We start from the raw sequence: 17,369 nt of genomic DNA on the forward strand, positions 1-17,369 counted from the left end.
ATGGCTGGGCTTGCATTTCCCTCATGGTAAAATAGAGAAAGTACCGCCTGCTCACCCTGCTAGGGTGGGTTGGGAGGCAGGGGATGGAACTCAAAAAATGCTGAAGTCCCTGGTTGACTCAGCTCCTAAGGGCAACAGCCTCAGAGCTGTTAGCCTCTCTCCTCCTCCCTGAGGTCACATTTCAAACTACAAAGATACATACCAAGCACCTGGCAGGTGCAAATTAACTTTTTAAAAAAGCCTTATGACTTCCTACTACATACCAGGCACTACATAAGATGCAAAGAATGTAGAAAAAGTAAAAGCGTTCCAAAATTTTGAATGGTGCAGTTAGTGCAATACAGAAGTGTTACTACAGGAAGCTTTAAGTTGGGCTTGAGAAATGATGAGGGTTTGGGGGAGAAGATTGGGGAGGGCATTCCAGGCAGAGGGCAGAGGGAACAGCATAGGCAAAGGCATGGAAGTCTGAAAGTACGACCTGACCTTGAAGAAGAGCTATGAGCAGGGGTCTCTGAATGCCAGAAAAGGCAGGGTTGTTTCAGCCAGCCTTCCTTAGGGCAGCAAGGCTGCTCCTCAAAGGCAGTGAGTGGGGTTTGGTGAAGACTCCAGCCATGTGAGCTGGGGGCTGACCACAGGAGGGTCAGCTCCTATAGGATGAAGTCCCCACCGGGAGGGCTGTGGAGCTCAGGGCTCCTGCCATACCTGGAGAAACTGGCCCCCCAGGAAGTAGCAGCCACTCTGCCCTCCTTCTGTACATCTCCTCACCCCCATGCTGCCCCTGCCCCTGCTCTCTCAAGGGTCTAACACACCCCCAAAGTGTCTATCTTCATTTCCTGGGTGGATGGACTCCTCTTCCCCGCCACCCGCACAGGGCTTCTCTGCCCTCTCAGCCACTCCACAGTCAGCAACCCTTCCCTGTATAGCTCGATCCCTCAGAACGGTCCAGACTCCCAGGTCCTCCTTCACCAGCACAGCCACGCGGTCCGCACTGCCTCCCGTGCCCTCTGCAATCCCTTCCCTCCAGCCAGGGCTGCCCAGGGTGCACCCCTGCTTCTAACCCCCACCCCCATCTCGATACCTCCCAGATGAGGAAACTGAGGCACAGAGATGTGGCAGGCTCTCAGAAGACCTCACAGCCAGGAAGTGCAGCTGAAGGATTCAAAGCCCAGGTGTCCCAATTCTGAAACCAAGACTATCAGAAATGTAGGGGGCAGGGAGAGGGGGAAAGAAGACCCCCTATATCAGTAACCAGGCCTTCCAAAAAGGCTGTGCTGTTGGCCTTAGCCATCCCACACCCCCAGCTGGCACAGACCTGCTTTTCTCAAGGGGTTCCACCAGCTGTGTGGACACTAGTCCCGCAAGAAAGCACCAGCCACTCCCCCTCTGTGTGTCCCCTCCCTGCCCCTAGCCTGCTCCAGCAGCAGAGGCTGAGGAGAAAGAGAAACAGTGCCCTGTCTCTGGTCTCACAATCCTCAAGAGCTGAGCTGGGTCTGCTGGTCCTTGGACCATCTTTGGCTCCTCTCCTTGCCCTTACACAGCTGACATAAGGGGCTACTGCTTTGATGGGGAACCCCCCATAGTGCTGCCACTGCCTCTTGGCCTGCTCCCTATCCCTGCATTGTCTATGAGACCCCTTAGCAACCAAGGACACTAACTCTCCTGGTGCAGATGAGGACACCCCAGGCACAGAGATGGACCCGCCTGTCCAAGTTCACAAGAGATCAGTATCAGAGCTGGGACTGGAATCTAGCATCTTGAGGCTTGATGAAATCCTCCTTAAATCCACGCTTGCCCTGGGGCTGGGGGGGCGGGCTCCCCTGAATCAAGAGAAAAGCGATGCAGCTTCAGCAGCTGCAACTTCCTGGCTGGGCTGGTCCGGCTGCCTGGGCTGTCCCAAAGAGTCGGTGACTGGCCCGTCCAGAAGGAAGGCGGCCTCCCGGGCCCTCCTCCGTTCCGATCCCTTACCTCTCCTGGGCTCCACCACGATCCTCCCGGCCCAGTTTCAGGGGACCTGCCTTTGAAGTCTTTGTTCCAAACCCAGGGAGCCCCCTGCCTCCATTGTGCCCTGGCCCGCCTCCAGGCCGTTCTGCCAGCCCAGGCTGCTGCTCACACACCAGCATCGCTCCCCACCTCTCCCCGCCCCTGCCGCGGCTGAGGCCGCCTCGCCTTGCCTCAGCAGGAAGCGCTCAGCCTGATTTCCTACAAGTGTTTGTCAGAAGGAGGGGGTTTGTCTGCGTGCAGAGCAGAGCCAGAGGAGCTTAACCCCTTACAAGCCCTCTGAAGGTCTGCACTGCCCAGAAAAGGACTCAGGGAACAAACTCCTGATGTCCTGGGCTTGGGATCATCTCAGCCCAGGCCCTGCAGGTACAGATGGGGAGACTAAAGCACAGAGAAGGTCAGAGGCTTGGCCGAGGTCACACAGGATGCTGTAGCTCCTGCCCTCTAGGCCCTCTTCAACCAGGGCCTGACTGTGACCGAAGCTCCTTCCCTCACTAGGCCTCAGGGCCCATCTGCACAGCGAGAGGTCCGACTCGACCCCACTCCTGCCCTTCCAGCTCTGACTCTGCCAATGTGCAGCCTGAATCTCAGGGAGGCCATGGTGATTCCTGCCATCTCAAGCCACTGTCCTCGCCCGGAGGTGGTCCTGCAGTCAGAGTGGGACGTTCCGGACAGCATGGAGGCGTGATACTGACAGATGAGGTAAAAGTTTCCTGCGGGAAGAACCCTCCAAGGGTTCACCAGATGTTGGGAACAGATCGATCCTGACAGTCAATCAAAGCTGCCTTTTCTCAAGCCCCACCATCCCATTCCTTCACTCATAGGTACTCCCTGAGCTCCTACTGTGAGCCAGGTGCTTTTGAAGGTGCTGGGCATACAGCAGAGACCAGGTCCCTGCTCTCCACTCTAGCAGAGACACGGACAATAACCAAGCACATGTATAATGTCAAGGGGAGAGCGGTGAGCAGTAAGACTCAGTGACCATCCATGTCCCAGGCCAGGCAGCACTGAAGCCTGGGGCTCACCCTGGGCCAACAGAGTCAGTCTCTGGGCATCAGAGATTTTAAGTGTCCCAGGTGACTGGCACTGGTAGAGAACCCACGGGAGCAAGAGTAATAGGTTGGAGGAGAAGGGTTATGGGATGGTCGGGAAGGTCTCTATGAGGAGGTGACATTTAAACAAGGCACTGGAAAGAAGAGGGGGCAAGAGCAAGCCACAAGAAGGGCTGGGCTGAGTGTTCTGGGAGGGCAAGTGTAAGCAAAGGTGGGGGAGCCAGCAGGCTTTCCCTGAGAACAGCAAGGCCTGTGCACCCGGGGCAGAGCAAGCCAAGCGGGAGAGGCAGGAGCTTTGCAGAAGAGGGGGCAAAGGAGCACGAGAGGCTCTCAACACTGGCCCCACCCAGGACCCAGAGACTCTGTGTCAGGAAACAAAAGGAAAAAGGAACAAAAAATCAGGCCTCTGTATTGTTCAAAAAGCCCTCCAGGTAGTTCTGATAAGCAGCCAGATTTGGGAACCACTCATGTAGGATGGAAAAAATCTTCGAGTCAGCGTGGACCTGGGTTCAAATCCCAGCCCCCTCTCCTGCTGGCTCTGATCTTTGAGGCTTCACCTCTCTAGGCCTCAGTTTCTTCATCTGTAAAATAGGGATAAAAAGAGTAGCCACCCCACAGGGGCTGCTGTAAAGATTTGATGAGGTGACGCTAGCGAAGGCAGAGCAGGGGACCCAGAACACAGTCATGTATTCAGCTCTTTTGTTTTTGCTACAACTACTGCTGCTACTTAGGTCTAAGTCTCTGGTCTCCTCGAAGCCTGCCACTCTGTTTATGGCTGATGGATGTGTTCCATCAGTGGATGAATTCACTAATGAGTGGACTTTCCCACGGTCAGCTTGTAAGTAACTGGCAGAGCCAGGGCTAGAACCAGGAGCCCTCATCCTGGTGACCACCCACCCCTTTATCCCCTTCCCTGCCTTTTACCCACATCTGGGTGTCAGGGCTCTCCTTGCAGCCCCCAGCCCCTTATTGAGCAGAGCCAAATGCTAATCAGACGCCTCCCTGCCAGCTCTGGTGGCCATGTGTGCCATTGTGTGAGGGGCGGGCTCCCCTGACACTCCGTCACTCACTCACCCTCCCTCCCTGGTCATTAACGCAGGCAGCACCAGATGGCTGCCGTTGCTGGGCATGCCTGTGGCCCACGGATAACCCCAAACCCATCTTAGGGGCAGCCACATAACACCAAGAAGAACCGCCTCCGGTGCAGTGCATTCCATTTCCTTGCACCCCCAAGCCCGACCAAATCTCCCTGCCTTTGCTCAGGCAGTGCCTGCCTCCACCCTTTTTTGTTGAGCTGGAGTTTTGCTCTTGTTGCCCAGGCTGGAGAGTAATGACGAAATCTAGGCTTACTGCAGCCTCCACCTCCTGGGTTCAAGTGATGCTTCTGCCTGGGCCTCCCAAGTAGCTGGGATTGCAGGTGTGTGCCACCACGCCCGGCTGATTTTTTTGTATTTTTAATAGAGACAGGGTTTCACCATGTTAGCCAGGATGGTCTCGATCTCCTGACCTTAGGTGATCTGCTTGCCTCAGCCTCCCAAAGTGCTAGGATTACAGGCGTGAGCCACCACACCCAGCTGCAGCACCCTCTCTTAGATCACGGTCCCCACTCACAGGCCAAATTCTACCAAACCGAAGCAGCATGTCTAAGACTGAGCTCCTAGTATTACCACCCTCCAAGCCCACCCCTCCTTAGTTTGGCCCATCTTTCATCCAGGTACATACTCAGAATCAGTTGTCATCCTGGATGCTTCCCTTTCCCTTATATCCTGTAACCAACCCATCATCAACTCCTAGTGATTTCATTTCCTAAATTTCACCGGAATCTGTCTCCATTTCTGTATCCCCACATGGGTCCCTGGATGGGCCTTGCCTGGAAAGCTCTAGGGTCCACCAATCCATTCCCCACACTGCACCGATGGGATCTTCAAGATAGAAGTTTCCAAACTTGCCATGGCTTTGAGAAAGAAGATGAAACTCCATGGGCTGGCCGCTGCTCCAGCCTCTTCTCCTGCCACCCTCTCTGCCCTTGCTTAGCATGCTCCTGCCACACAGGCCTCCTTGCTCCTCCTGGAACAGATGTGCCCTGCTCCTCTGCTCACCCAGTCCCACTTCTTTTCCCTGTTAACTTGTAGGCAACCTGCAGACTTCAGCTCCAGAGTGCCCTCCTGGGGGACTCACCATTTGGAACTATATTTCATATGTGCTTCTTTGACTAATATCTGTCTCTTGACTCAGTTGGGAGCTCTGTGAGGCTCTCATCATCATATCCCCAGGACTCAGCACACAGACCCTGATATAAAATAGAAATACAATAAATAGGGCTGGGCGCAGTGGCTCATGCCTATAATCCCAGCACTTTGGGAGGCTGAGGAGGGCAGATCACAAAGTAAGGAGTTCAAGACCAGCCTGACCAACATGGTGAAACCTCACCTCTACTAAAAAAACAAAAGTTAGCCAGGCATGGTGGTGGTGTGTACCTGTAGTCCTAGCTACTCGGGAGACTGAGGCAGGAGAATCGCTTGAACCTGGGTGGCAGAGATTTCAGTGAGCCAAGATCATGCCACTGTGCTCTAGCCTAGTGACAAGAACAGGACTCCATCTCAAAAAACAGAAAAAGAAATACAATGAATACATGCTGGATGATCCACTGAACCTAGCTATTTGCCCAAGCCTGACTCAGAGCCCTCATAACAACCCAATGAGGCTGATGTGACAACCCCATTTTACAGCTGGGCAAACAGAGGCCCCTACAGCCCAAGCAGCTGTCCCAAGGTCACAATGCTAATGAGCTGCAGCAGTTTCAAACACACAAAGACCCGGCTCCTAATGACCCAATTTGCTGCTCACAGCATTGCAATTCACAGAGAGTTAACATCTGTGCACAGTAAAATCGAGAGTGGAGTTTATTACCAATGAATTGCAATTCACAAAGCCAGTGTTCTAATTGTATGGTGAGGCACCGGTTCCACACAGCGCCTTTTGGTTTCCCAAAATGCTTTCTTCTTCTTTTGAGTACTAGATGCTCAAGAACAGAATGTCAAAGTGGGCAGAACAGGAGTCCTATTCCATTGTATAGGTGAGGACGGTGAGGCCCGGAGAAGGGAAGAGATCAGTTCCTGTTCACCCAGAAAAGAAGCAACAACAAAAACCTCGGACTCCCACTGCCAGGGCTTGACGACTTTCACCAGCAACAGGCGTGCGCGTGGCTGCATCTGCAGAGCCCTGCCAGCCTTCCCACAGAGCCCAGATCACCTTCAGCCATTTACTCCCTCCAGTGTCTGGCTCATGACGTTCCAACCCCACAGGAGCCATTTCTCACCTACTTCCTCATCGCCTCACTGCTTCCTCATCGCCCACTCAACCATCCCTCCCTCACAACCTCCCTCCACAACCATTTCTGAGCCCCCCCTTAAGTGCAAGCATATTAACCAATCTGGAAGGCGGCTCTTTAAGTCTTCAGGTGCAGCCCAGGACATACCCCTGGACTGGGCTAGGCCACACTTGCTGACGTAATGAATCCTGGACAGTCACCCCCTCACACCATGTCCCCAGGAGCACAGACATGGTCAATGGCGGGGGGGGGGGGAGGTTACCAGGCTTCTCTGCCATCCTAGTGGAAACCAGGAGCTAGAACTTCAGGAGCCCTGGGGGCTGACAGCTGTGTTACTCCATCCTCAGTCACTCTTTGAGCTCCCTGCCTCCCTTCCCTGGAAAAGAAATGAAAACCTACCACAAGGTAACCCACTCCTTCCTGCCCAGGATGCTGCATTTACCCCATAGTTAAAATTCACAGGGATGCTGCGTTCGGTGGCTTGCACCTGTAATCCCAGTGCTTTGGGAGGCCAAGGCGGGCAGATCACTTAGGGTCAGGAGTTCGAGACCAGCCTGGCCAACATGGTGAAACCCCATCTCTACTAAAAATACAAAAATTAGCCAGAAGTGGTGGTACACGCCTCTAATTCCAGCTAATTGGGAGCCTGAGGCACAAAAATCACTTGATCCTGGAAGGCAGAGGTTGCAGTGAACCAAGATCATGTCACTATACTCCAGTCTAGGCAACACAGTGAGACTCTGCCTTCAAAAAAAAAAAAGAAAATTCCACAGGGAGTCTGGGGGAGAGAGGAGGCAGGTGAGGGTTTCAGGAGTGAACCTAGAAGAAGTGGTAAAGCCTTGCTTAGGAAGCAGAGACCCAAGTTCCAGCCTGAGTGCTCAGGAACAAGCACCTTCCTTTCTCTGAGCTTTGGAACCTGGGCTTAATGCGATTATCTCTGAGGTTATCAGAGATTATCTCCTAATGCTAACCCTCCTGGATTCTTCATGCCATTTGCCCACACAGGCAGAAATGCCATGCTGATGGGAGGCTGCAGGGCACAGGTGTTAAGGCACACGGGCATTGTGGGCAAACAGAGAACTCCATGTTCTCCCTTGGAAGCTGTGTGACCTTGGGCAAGCCACTTAACCTCTCTGAATCCCAGATTCCACATCTGTAACATGGGCCAATAATTACAGGATTCTTGGGATGACAAATGAGACTATGTGCCTAGAGTTCTTGGCCCCAGTGCCCAGCTGGCACAGGGTAACTGTTCACAAATAAATGGCCTTGCCTTTTCCGTGAAACACCCATATGACCTGCTCCCGGCAGGACTGAGTTTAATCTTCCTCATCCACAGCTTCCACAATCTCAACCCCAGCTCTAGCAATGAGTCCTGGACACAAAAAGGGAGAGGCAGTTTTCCCAAGTGGAGGGAGACGCTGACATTTCCTTGTGATCCTCTTCCTATGGCCCCTAAACCAAGTCCAGGACTCACCAACCTAGCTAGAAACTCTGTCCTCACTCTGAATAGTTAAGGAGCAGAGCAAACAGGCCCTTCTCAACCAACTGAGATAGGGGTTATGAGGAGGGTGTGGCCATGGTGAGGAAAACACACACACACTCAAATTCATGCTTTTCCAAAGAGTCCAACAAACTACAACAGAAAAAACAGCACGTGCCAGGAAGGTGCTGCTAACAGCAAAACTTCACTGAACACCTATTATGTGCCAAATACCTTGTAAAAGCCTTTCCATGGATTCAGACCTCATTATTTAATCCTCATACTCATCCAAGGAGGAAAATTATTATGCCCATTTCATTTTATAGGTGAGGAAGCTGGTTTGAACCAAGCTGTTTGAATCCAGACAGTATAATCTTCATCACTTGCAACTGAAACTCACAAGGGGTAAAATGATTGGAAACAATCGCAGTGTCCGTAGTAGGTGATCATTGAAAGAAACTGATATTTCCACTCAAAGGAATAATATTAGCAGCCGTTAGCAGTCATGCTATTGAAGAACATCAAATAATGTAAAAATTTTGCCATGTGAAATGGACAAGCCAGTTAGAAAATAATATATATTTAGTTTGAGCTCATTAAAAACAAAAAAACAGTAAAATATGGAGGAAGAGGAGGAGGAGGACAGGAAGGAGACAGGATAGGAAAAAGAAAGAGGAAGAAAGTGAAAGAGAAGGACATGCTTTAAAATGTTTACAACAGGCCATGCATGGTGGCTCACACCTGTAATCCTAGCATTTTGGGAGGCCAAAACGGGTGGATCACCTGAGATCAGGAGTTCAAGACCAGCCTGGTCAACATGGCAAAACACCGTCTCTACTAAAAATACGAAAAGTAGCCAGGCCTGGTGACAGACACCTGTAATCCCAGCTACTAGGGAGGCTGTGGCAGGAAAATCACCTGAATCTGGGAGGCGGAGGTTGCAGTGAGCCGAGATCGTACCACTGCACTCCAGCCTGGGCGATGAGAGTGAAACTCCGTCTCCATTAAAAAAAAAAAGTTTACAGTAATTATCACAAGGTAGTAGGTAAGTTCTTTTGATAGGGGAGTTTGCCATTTTCCCTTCTGGGTATTTTCTAAAAATAACAGTTCCTTTAAAAAATAAGAATAATGAACATATACTATTTTTAAAAACAGAACAAACGAATACCACCTCACATCTGTGTGGTGCTTCATTCTGACCTCAGGCACTTCCATCCTCACTTTCCCTCCTGTGAAAGGTGAAAGGTATGGTTGGGCTCTTTGAGGCCCTTTAAGGCTCTGACCTCCTATAACATTCTGTAACCCCCATACCTTCTCCTCCTCTGTTTAAACTCTAATACAATATGTTGTTTTCTGTGATGCACCCATTACACAACATGCAGGAACACATGAAAATCACAAAAAGGAAAAGATGCAATCAGCCACCAGCCTTAGCCACTGGTTAGATTGGATTGGATCCTCATAAATAATTAAGCAATTAACAGATGAAGAAAGGCTCAGAGAGGTTATACAACTTGCCCAAAGTCACACAGCACGTTAGGGCACAGTTGGGTCTGTATCCACAAATAAAGCATTATCCTCCAGATGAATCCTTAGTGGTGGACTCCTGGACCCTGAGACCTCTCCTCCTCAGTCCTGGTCCTTGGCTGTGGTCCCAGGACCCTGAGGAGACTGACAGCTGGACATTCCACCCTGGCCCTGATCCCAGGCTCCTTCTCCAGAATAAGCTGAGCGGGGTGGAGGGGGGGATTGGAGGGAGAATGCTGGCAAGGACTTAGGGGCTGCTGTGGGAGCAGCCCTGGGCACAGAAGGTCTCGCTTGGCAATGGAGCTAGAGTTTGCCTGACATTTGGCAAGGAAGCCCAGAGCCCAGATGGAACTGCAAGCTGGGGTGCAGGAGGGACGGGGGAGTGAGAACGTGAGACTTTGGGGGCAGGAAGCCTAGGTCATCTCTGGTAGATCAGCCCTTCTCTGTTTCGTTTCAAAACTTATCTGATAACCTCATTTATAGACAGAGGCTTTTCCTTCCCTCGGGCATGCATGTGTAAAGTAACAAGATAACGTGTTTGTGCACAGGACATGCTCAGAAACGAGGGGCCTCTGTTAGCTCCTCCTGGCTCCCCTGGTCAACTGTAGCGCCTCTTCCCCATCACCTATCCTGACTCAGCCCCCAACCCCTTTGGCACAATGAATAAACCTTCTTAAGGCACCATCCTGTTGGGCTTTTCCCCTGCTTAATGATCATTGGTGGCTCCTGTCACTTTCAGGTTAAAGGCCATTTTGGCCTGGGATTCAGGCTTATACCAACCTGTTCCCAAGTCAGGGGCTGCTGCACTGTGTAACTCACACCATAGAGTACAAAAGCCATCTCACAAAGGTTTTCTTCCCAAATCCCATACTTCAGAGGAGCTGCAGTGGGGGGCAGCCCTTCTGGCCTGGCTCTGCTGGGCTCTGCCAAGAAGCCCCCAACTCCAGGCTGCCAAGCAGAAGCAAGGCTGGCCTTCCATCTCCCACACCCTTCACCTGCAGCTCTTTAAAAAAAAAAAAAAAAAAGACGGTAAGAAAAAGCCCTGATTTGTGGTGGTTACTAATTTTGATGGTGTTAAACACCCTTACTGAAATTGGCCATACCAATTTCAGGCTATTGACATCACTGCATGCAGCACTGGGAAGAGATGGGCATAATCTGCTCTCCTGAGCTGACAGCAGCACACCCTCCGCACCCCAAAGTAAGAATGAGCTAACACCAGTGAAAAGCTGTGTGACTCTAGTCAAGTGGCTTAACCTCTCTGAATCTCAGGCTTTCTATCTGTACAACAGGGACAGCAATAACACCGACTTCAACAACATCAGGTAACTGACAACATCTAGATTAACAACAATGTTTTGAGAACCTACTATATGCAGGGCTCTGTACTAGGTAGGCACGAGGGAATAACCATGGTGACAAAACAGATAAGAGCCTCTGCCCTCCTAAACCTCACTTCGTGCAGTAAAACCCCTGGCACAGTGGCTAGAATGTAGCACTCAATAAATATTAGCTATAATATTAGCTAATAATATCAATGGTATTATTGTTGTCATTATTCCTTCCTTTCTTTGAGCCTCAGTTTCCTCATTTACTTAGAATGTGGACTGAGCAAAAGCTTTCAGTGATGCCCCCTCACTCGAGCCTATGGTGGTAAAGTGGGCATTACCAGCCTCATTTTATGGAAGGGAAAACTGTGGCACCCAGAACTGAAGTCAGGCTGGGGATCTAAACCCAGGGCTTCCTATTCCTGGTCTCCAGATCATTCCCATCTTCCAGGACCTAGGAAACATAAAAAGGGCCAGGCATTCGACTGGGGATGTAAATGCTTTAAAAATACTCTTCCTTCTCCACGCCTCATGGGGGGAAACAAATGTCCATGTTGTGCACCAATTACCAAAATACCCTCTAGCATGAAGGCCTTGCAGTGCTGGGACCATTCCCAGTCTCTCTGGAAACCCCGATCCTAGCGCCTCTGGCAGAGTCTGCAGGACGGTGGGAGCTGATGAAATCCCCTTGCAACAAACAGCCCCAATCACATGTGTTAAATGCAAACCAGCTGGACTTCTGGAGGCAAAGGCCCCATGTGGGCATCGTCTCCCTCCTGCAGAAGAACTGAGACTGCCCCTGGGAATAAACCCAGAGTCCCAAAACACCATAGGTTCCACTCCCCTGTAAGTAAACCAGACTTAAGCCCCCTCTAATAGATGGGCAGCCATTCTGTTTTATTAACAAAACAGCCCCCATTTAAAACCCACCAACTCCGGACGAGGCTCCTGGAAAAGTCTTTTGGGAAGTCCCTGTGTGTATCTAAGTTCAGTCTTTCATGCTGCAGTTCCAGCCCATTTCTTCTCCTTCTGTTCCAGAGGACAGGAACAATGTCTCTTTTCACTGCAGCCTGTCTCAGCTTCTCTCTGCTCCGACATAGCCCGGATTTGTTATCAGCAATTTCCCTTCCGACTATCTCAGAAGCAGGTTTTTAAACATAGGTAATGATGGGCTCCAATTCGTCATTTCTTTCAACAAAAGCCGGGGAAAGGAGCCTTGAAAGTGTCGTCCAAGGTTACGCAGCAAGCAAACTCTGGCTCTGCCTGTGCCAGCCCCATCACACTGGGGAGAGCCCAGCTCTGCACCTCCCTGCTGTGCGCCCTTGGGCCAATCGCGACCCCTCTCTGGACTTCTTTCTCCTCCTCTATGTGTACCAAGAGGGAACTGGGCATATTTTTGCAGCTCGTTCAGTTCCTACCATTGTCAAGGCTGCCTACCCGACACTGGCCCTTGCTCTACCTCCCACCCCGTGACAAAAAGAGGAAAAGAAACTTGCGTTAGGCGTCCGGAAAGGGCGCGCGGCTCCGAGGGCCGCCAGGCTGCGCGGATTGTTGCTGGGTGAACGAATCTCACACAAGTCCCAGACAGAAGAGCCCCACCTCCCCAGTAACCACAGCAACCCGGGCCACGCCTCCAGCCCAAATACTGGCCGAGGCCCCGCCAAGGCCCATCCCCGAGCTCCCCCGGGACCCCTCCCCTCCCTGCCACCAGCCCCAGCTCGAGCGAGAAAAAGCCAACGCCCCCATTGTGCGGAGGTGGAGACTGAGGCCGGAGGGTGGAGACTGCGGAACCCCGCGGCCGGCAGGGTTTGGACCGGGGCCCAGATCGCCCGTCCAGGGCTCCCTCCCATTCCCGGAGCCGCGATGCGTCTCCTTCGCGTGCGCGTGGGGTTTCCACGTGGAAAAGACCGAAAGCAGCGCCGTCCCAGTGGAACGGAGCCCATTGGTGCTGTCCACTCTCCCTCCCCATTCTCCCGACGGAGAAACTGAGTCCCAACGAGGGGCCGGGACCACCCCGGACGCGCTCCGAGCCCCTCCCCGCGCCTCACCTGCTGGCGGCCGCCGCGCGCGGGTGGTTTCCTGGAGTTGAGCGGCAAACAAAGGCCTCCAATCCGGGAGCGGGGCGGGGCGGTGGCTCCTTTGCATAATCCCCCAAGGCCCGCCCACGACAGCGGGGGGCGGCCCAGGGGGCGGGGCCTCTGGGAGCTCACCAATCGCAGAGAGGCGGCCGCCAGGGCCCGCCCCCAGGGACTGGGACGCGGGGAGCGCAAACCCAGCTGCCGGATGAAAATGTCGGACTTGGGAGGCTGCGCGTCCCCACCGCGATCAGCCCCACCGCTGACCTAGAGATGGAGGCCCGGTCTGCGGAGGGTAACACATTTATGCAAGATCGCACAGAGTGGCTCACGCCTGTAATCCCAGCACTTTGGGAGGCTGGGCGGGTCACCTGAGGTGAGAGTTCGAGACCAGGCTGGCCAACATGGCGAAACCCCTCCCACCACGTCTCTACTCAAAATACGAAAATGAGCTGGGCATAGTGGCACACATCTGTAATCCCAGCTACTTGGGAGGCTGAGGCACAAGAATCGCTTGAATTTAGGAGGTGGGGGTTGCAGTGAGCCAAGATTGGGCCACTGCAGTCCAGCCTGGGCAACAGAGTGAGACTCCATCTCAAAAAAAAAAAGAAATCGCAGAGAGCCACAGTGAGGAGGTAATCACAAACTGTCTTGGCTGAAACGTACTGGTTAGTAACAGTAATAATAAACTTTTCTTGATCGCTAATTACAGGTCAGACCTGTTGGAAGCTCTTCTGCTGCTCAGTCATCTCCTGTGAGGTAGGTAGGTATTATCATCACCCCGCGAGTATATTCTAGTCAAACCCCCCATCAGACAAGCATGGAAATCCAGCCTGGAGACGGACAAGAACTTTTCCAAGGTCCCACTGTGAGTGCAGCACAGACATCATCCCTTGTCCACCACTCGCACACCCCAAAGGATGGGGATGCACAGTGTCCAACTCACCTGAGCTCTCGCCCCAGCTCTGCCACCTGCTGTCAGTGAGCCTCAGGCAAATGGGATTCATACCCACACCTTATACAGTTGCTGAGAGTAAATAAACAAACATAATGGCAGGCCCGTAAGAAATAAATCAGTGGTACTGATTTAAAGAGCACCTTGACCGACCCTATTAACACAAGAGGGTTAATGAAGTCCTGATGCAAGAAGAGACTTGCCCAAGGTCCCTCATCCAGCTGCATCCAAAGCTGAATGCTTTGGAGTTTTTCCTCCTGGTAGAAAGCACTTGCCAATTCCCCAGGTTGCCCGTTACTCCCTAGACACGTATCCAGTAGTAAGTTTAGCAGCAGCTTCTACCCACTAAGGACCAGCTCTGTGCCAGGGGCAAACATTTTAGCTAATCCTTCTGGGCTCTGGCTCTGAAATGTCAGGGTAGGACGAACCCAAGGTGCTTTTCCACGCAGGTCATGGAAGTGAACTGTGTTCCTGGGTTCCTGAGAAGCATGGCAGTCCTGTCTTTTGAACAGAAGGGGAAACTGAGGCTTGGTGCATTTTGTAACCTGCCCAGCGTTCTCCAGGAAGGGAGAAACAGACCCTGAGACTCTCCAATCGTCTCCCACCCCCCACACCTCCCATTTTGGTTATCATGAGTAAAGATGCCAGGGTCACAGGTACATGTGGCCAGGGTGGACCTCTGACAACCCTTCCCCCACTCTCCGAGTACTTGAAGCTGCCTTAGCCCACCACACTTCAAAAGACACCAGGACAGGTGCAGGGAAGAGCAGACCCAGGCTTCAGGCAGCTGTGGGTCCTCTCTAGCTGTGTGACTTTGGACAACTAACTGGACCTTTCTAAGTCCAATTGCAAAGGAAATTTTTTAAATCCTCACACCCAATGGGCTGCAGCCTCAGAGTCAGGCCCAGGAATTCCAGAAGCAAGAAGTCCAGAAACTCATTCTTGTCCTACTCCTCCCAAGTACAGACACGGGGCTGTGAGTGGCAGCTGCTGGGGGCACCCTTGTGTTCGTTTCCCGTGGCTGTTGTCATAAATTAAAACAACACAAATGCCTTCTCTTACAGAGGGCAGAAGTCTGAAATCAGTCTCACTGGGCTCAGGTCCAGGTGATAGTGGGACTGTTGTTTCCTTTTGGAGGCTCTGAGGGGAGAATCCACTGTCCTGCCTTTCTCTGCTTCTAGTGGCTGCCTACATTCCTTGGCTTGTGGTCCCTTCCTTCATCATCAAAGTGCATCACTGCCACAACCTCTGCCTCCATGATCACACCTTTTCCTCTTCTGTTACATCTTTCTCTGCTTCCCGTTTATAAGAGCCTGGTGATTACACTGGGCCCACCCCATCTCAGGACCTTAACTTAATCATGTCTGCAAAGTCCCTTTGCCATATGAAGTAACATTCCACAGTTCCAGAAGTTGGAATCTGGGTATCTTTGGGAGTCATTATTTAGCCTACCAAACCCATTTTACAGATGGGGAACTTGAGGCTCAGAGAGTTAAACTACTTGCCCATGACCACACAAACTTTGGAGTTGAATGCCAGGAGATCTGAGGCCTGACAAAGCCTTCCTCAGCTACGTGGGGGGTCATTCCCTGCGGAGGAGCCACAGCGCCCTGTGGGGGAATGGCAGGGGTGCCTTCAGAAACACCAGCTGCCTCAGGGGAATCCATGGCTCAGGTCTCAGGTGGTCTGCCCAGGCTGGAAAGAGAACAGGGACAGCCAAGGACAGGATCTGGGACAAGAACATGGAACCAACTGTCCCTAACCCACCTCTGGCAAAACTTTGGACACAGGACTGGACAAAGCAGGATTTCTCAAATTCTTCATCTTCCAGACAAATACTGAGGATGGAAGGAATGAGCACTGGGGCCAGGACTGAGGCAGTACCATAGCAGTACCGCAGACTGCGTTTGCTACCTTTTCCTCCCCACCCGCTCCATAGATTTTGCTCTGACACCCACTGCCCTTGGCTACTGGAACAGCTTGGCCTACACAGGTAGAGAGCAGGAAGTGATTGGGAATTTATAGCCTTTTCCTATGGTCCTTGTCCAAAGACTGACAGGCATGAAAGCCTGGCCCTCTGGCTTTGAGTAGAGACAGCTCTAGGCCTAGTGGACACCATGGTGTCCTCCTGGGATCAGGCTGAAGCTGCCCTCTGCAGACTCTGCCTGAAATCTCACCCTTGCTTGGCTTCCTCCCCTTCCCTGTCCTGCTTCCCTCCTTCCTTGCTGGTCTTTCCCGAGGGCACTCCCTGCTGATTGCTTACATATAAATCCTTATCTCAGAGGTAGCTTCTGGAAATGGACTGTAGACGAACCACATCTGAGATTTAAAACATTCATGCTCATTGTGCATTCCACCTCATAACATACTTGTGGGTTTTAATCTAAAAGTATCATCTGTAAATACTTAAGTTTTGCCCTCAAGTCTTCAAGTAAGAAGCTCCAAGATGTGAGTGTGGCTCCAGCACCCCTGCACACCGCACCGTGTAATCCACATGGAGCCAGGGGGCAGGCAGAGTGGGGTCTGTGATGTACTGACTGTCCCTCCTGTCCTGCCCACCCCTCTCTCCACACAGAAACCCCAGCCACACAGGTAGACCATGCAGCATGCTGGCCTCTAACCTTGTTCAGATTTCTTTATTGAAAAATTAAAGTCATAAGCTCTGTATATAAATACAATGACACTGATGGTCACCTGCAAGGCCTCTGGGATAGGCTGGGGGTACAGAGGGAAGCTGGGGTCTTGGGTCCCCAGGGACATGGGGAGGGAAATAAATAATAAATACCATGGGAGATAAGGAGCCAGGAGGAATGAGGGTGTGAATGGGGAGGTGCTCAATACTTATTTGTGGCACTAAAGGTCCTGCAAGATGCCCCCTGGTGGGGGCTGTGTCCACGAATTCTCAAGTGACCTCACTTTGGACAAAGGCTTGGGCATCTGGGGATGGGCTGGGTCCTAGCTACAGTGGGGCAGCAGTGCCTCCCGCCCAACCCGGAGAAACCAGCGCTCTGCCCTTCCTTTTTCTTTCTTCCTGTCCTGCAGTCCCCTTGTCTTGGGCGCCTACTGTGTACCCAGTACAGCACCAGTTCCTGACCTGACCTTCTGTTTGCCTTGCCCTGCTCTCTTCCTCTCCCAGTTCTGGTCCAGTGGGCTGGGATGGAGGGGGGATGTCTTCCTGCTACCCTGGCCATGCAGCCCCAACCCCGCAAGGAGCTTGATGAAGCCAACGGTGAGAAGGGACCGGGTCCAGGGGCTGGGCAGTGGTGGGAGGCCCTCAGGCCATGGCCTCTAGAGCATCGCATTGAACTCAGTGACCAGAAAGTCAATGTAGTCACGGTCCTTGGTCTTGAAGGCCTCGGCGATGATGCGGGCAGCCTCCCGGTGTTCCTTGCCCCGAAGCGTCAGCCCATTCACTTCCAGGATCACATGGCCCACCTTGAGCTGCCCACAGTTGTGAGCTGAGCCGCCTCTCTGCAGGGAGGAGACACAGTACAGGGGTGCCTGAGGATTAGGTGGGCCTGGCTTTGACCACCCATTGGGCCAGTCCCAACACTGCCAAGCAGGTGGCTACAATCTGGATGGCCACCGCTCAGAGCAAGAAAACTGAAGCCCAGAAGAGC

General features: G+C 52.4%; 2 protein-coding genes across 17 annotated transcripts in view; both read right to left on the bottom strand.

Annotated features, from left to right (window-relative positions):
• The window catches only part of AKNA (AT-hook transcription factor), a 61,970-nt gene extending 49,170 nt beyond the window's left edge, over window positions 1-12,800 (bottom strand). For 2 of the 4 annotated variants that reach the window (XM_035255520.3, XM_078375017.1), the window contains exon 1: window positions 1,966-2,088. The gene's annotated coding sequence lies outside the window, so the exon portion shown is untranslated. Of the gene's footprint in view, window positions 1-1,965; window positions 2,089-12,215; window positions 12,270-12,767 lie in introns of those variants that run through there. The other 2 variants (XM_078375025.1, XM_078375029.1) reach the window with 2 other exon arrangements.
• Window positions 12,801-16,366: 3,566 nt separating this feature from the next.
• Window positions 16,367-17,369, bottom strand: part of WHRN (whirlin) — a 105,085-nt gene continuing 104,082 nt past the window's right edge. For all 13 annotated transcript variants that reach the window (XM_078375065.1, XM_078375059.1, XM_035255566.3 and 10 more), the window contains one exon: window positions 16,367-17,220. In XM_078375065.1, coding sequence (XP_078231191.1) covers window positions 17,038-17,220 — 183 coding nt within the window. In that variant the 3' untranslated portion in view covers window positions 16,367-17,037. The remainder of the gene's footprint in view (window positions 17,221-17,369) is intronic.

Source organism: Callithrix jacchus, chromosome 1, assembly GCF_049354715.1.
Source record: "Callithrix jacchus isolate 240 chromosome 1, calJac240_pri, whole genome shotgun sequence".
In the NCBI taxonomy this organism is placed as follows: Eukaryota; Metazoa; Chordata; class Mammalia; order Primates; family Cebidae; genus Callithrix; species Callithrix jacchus.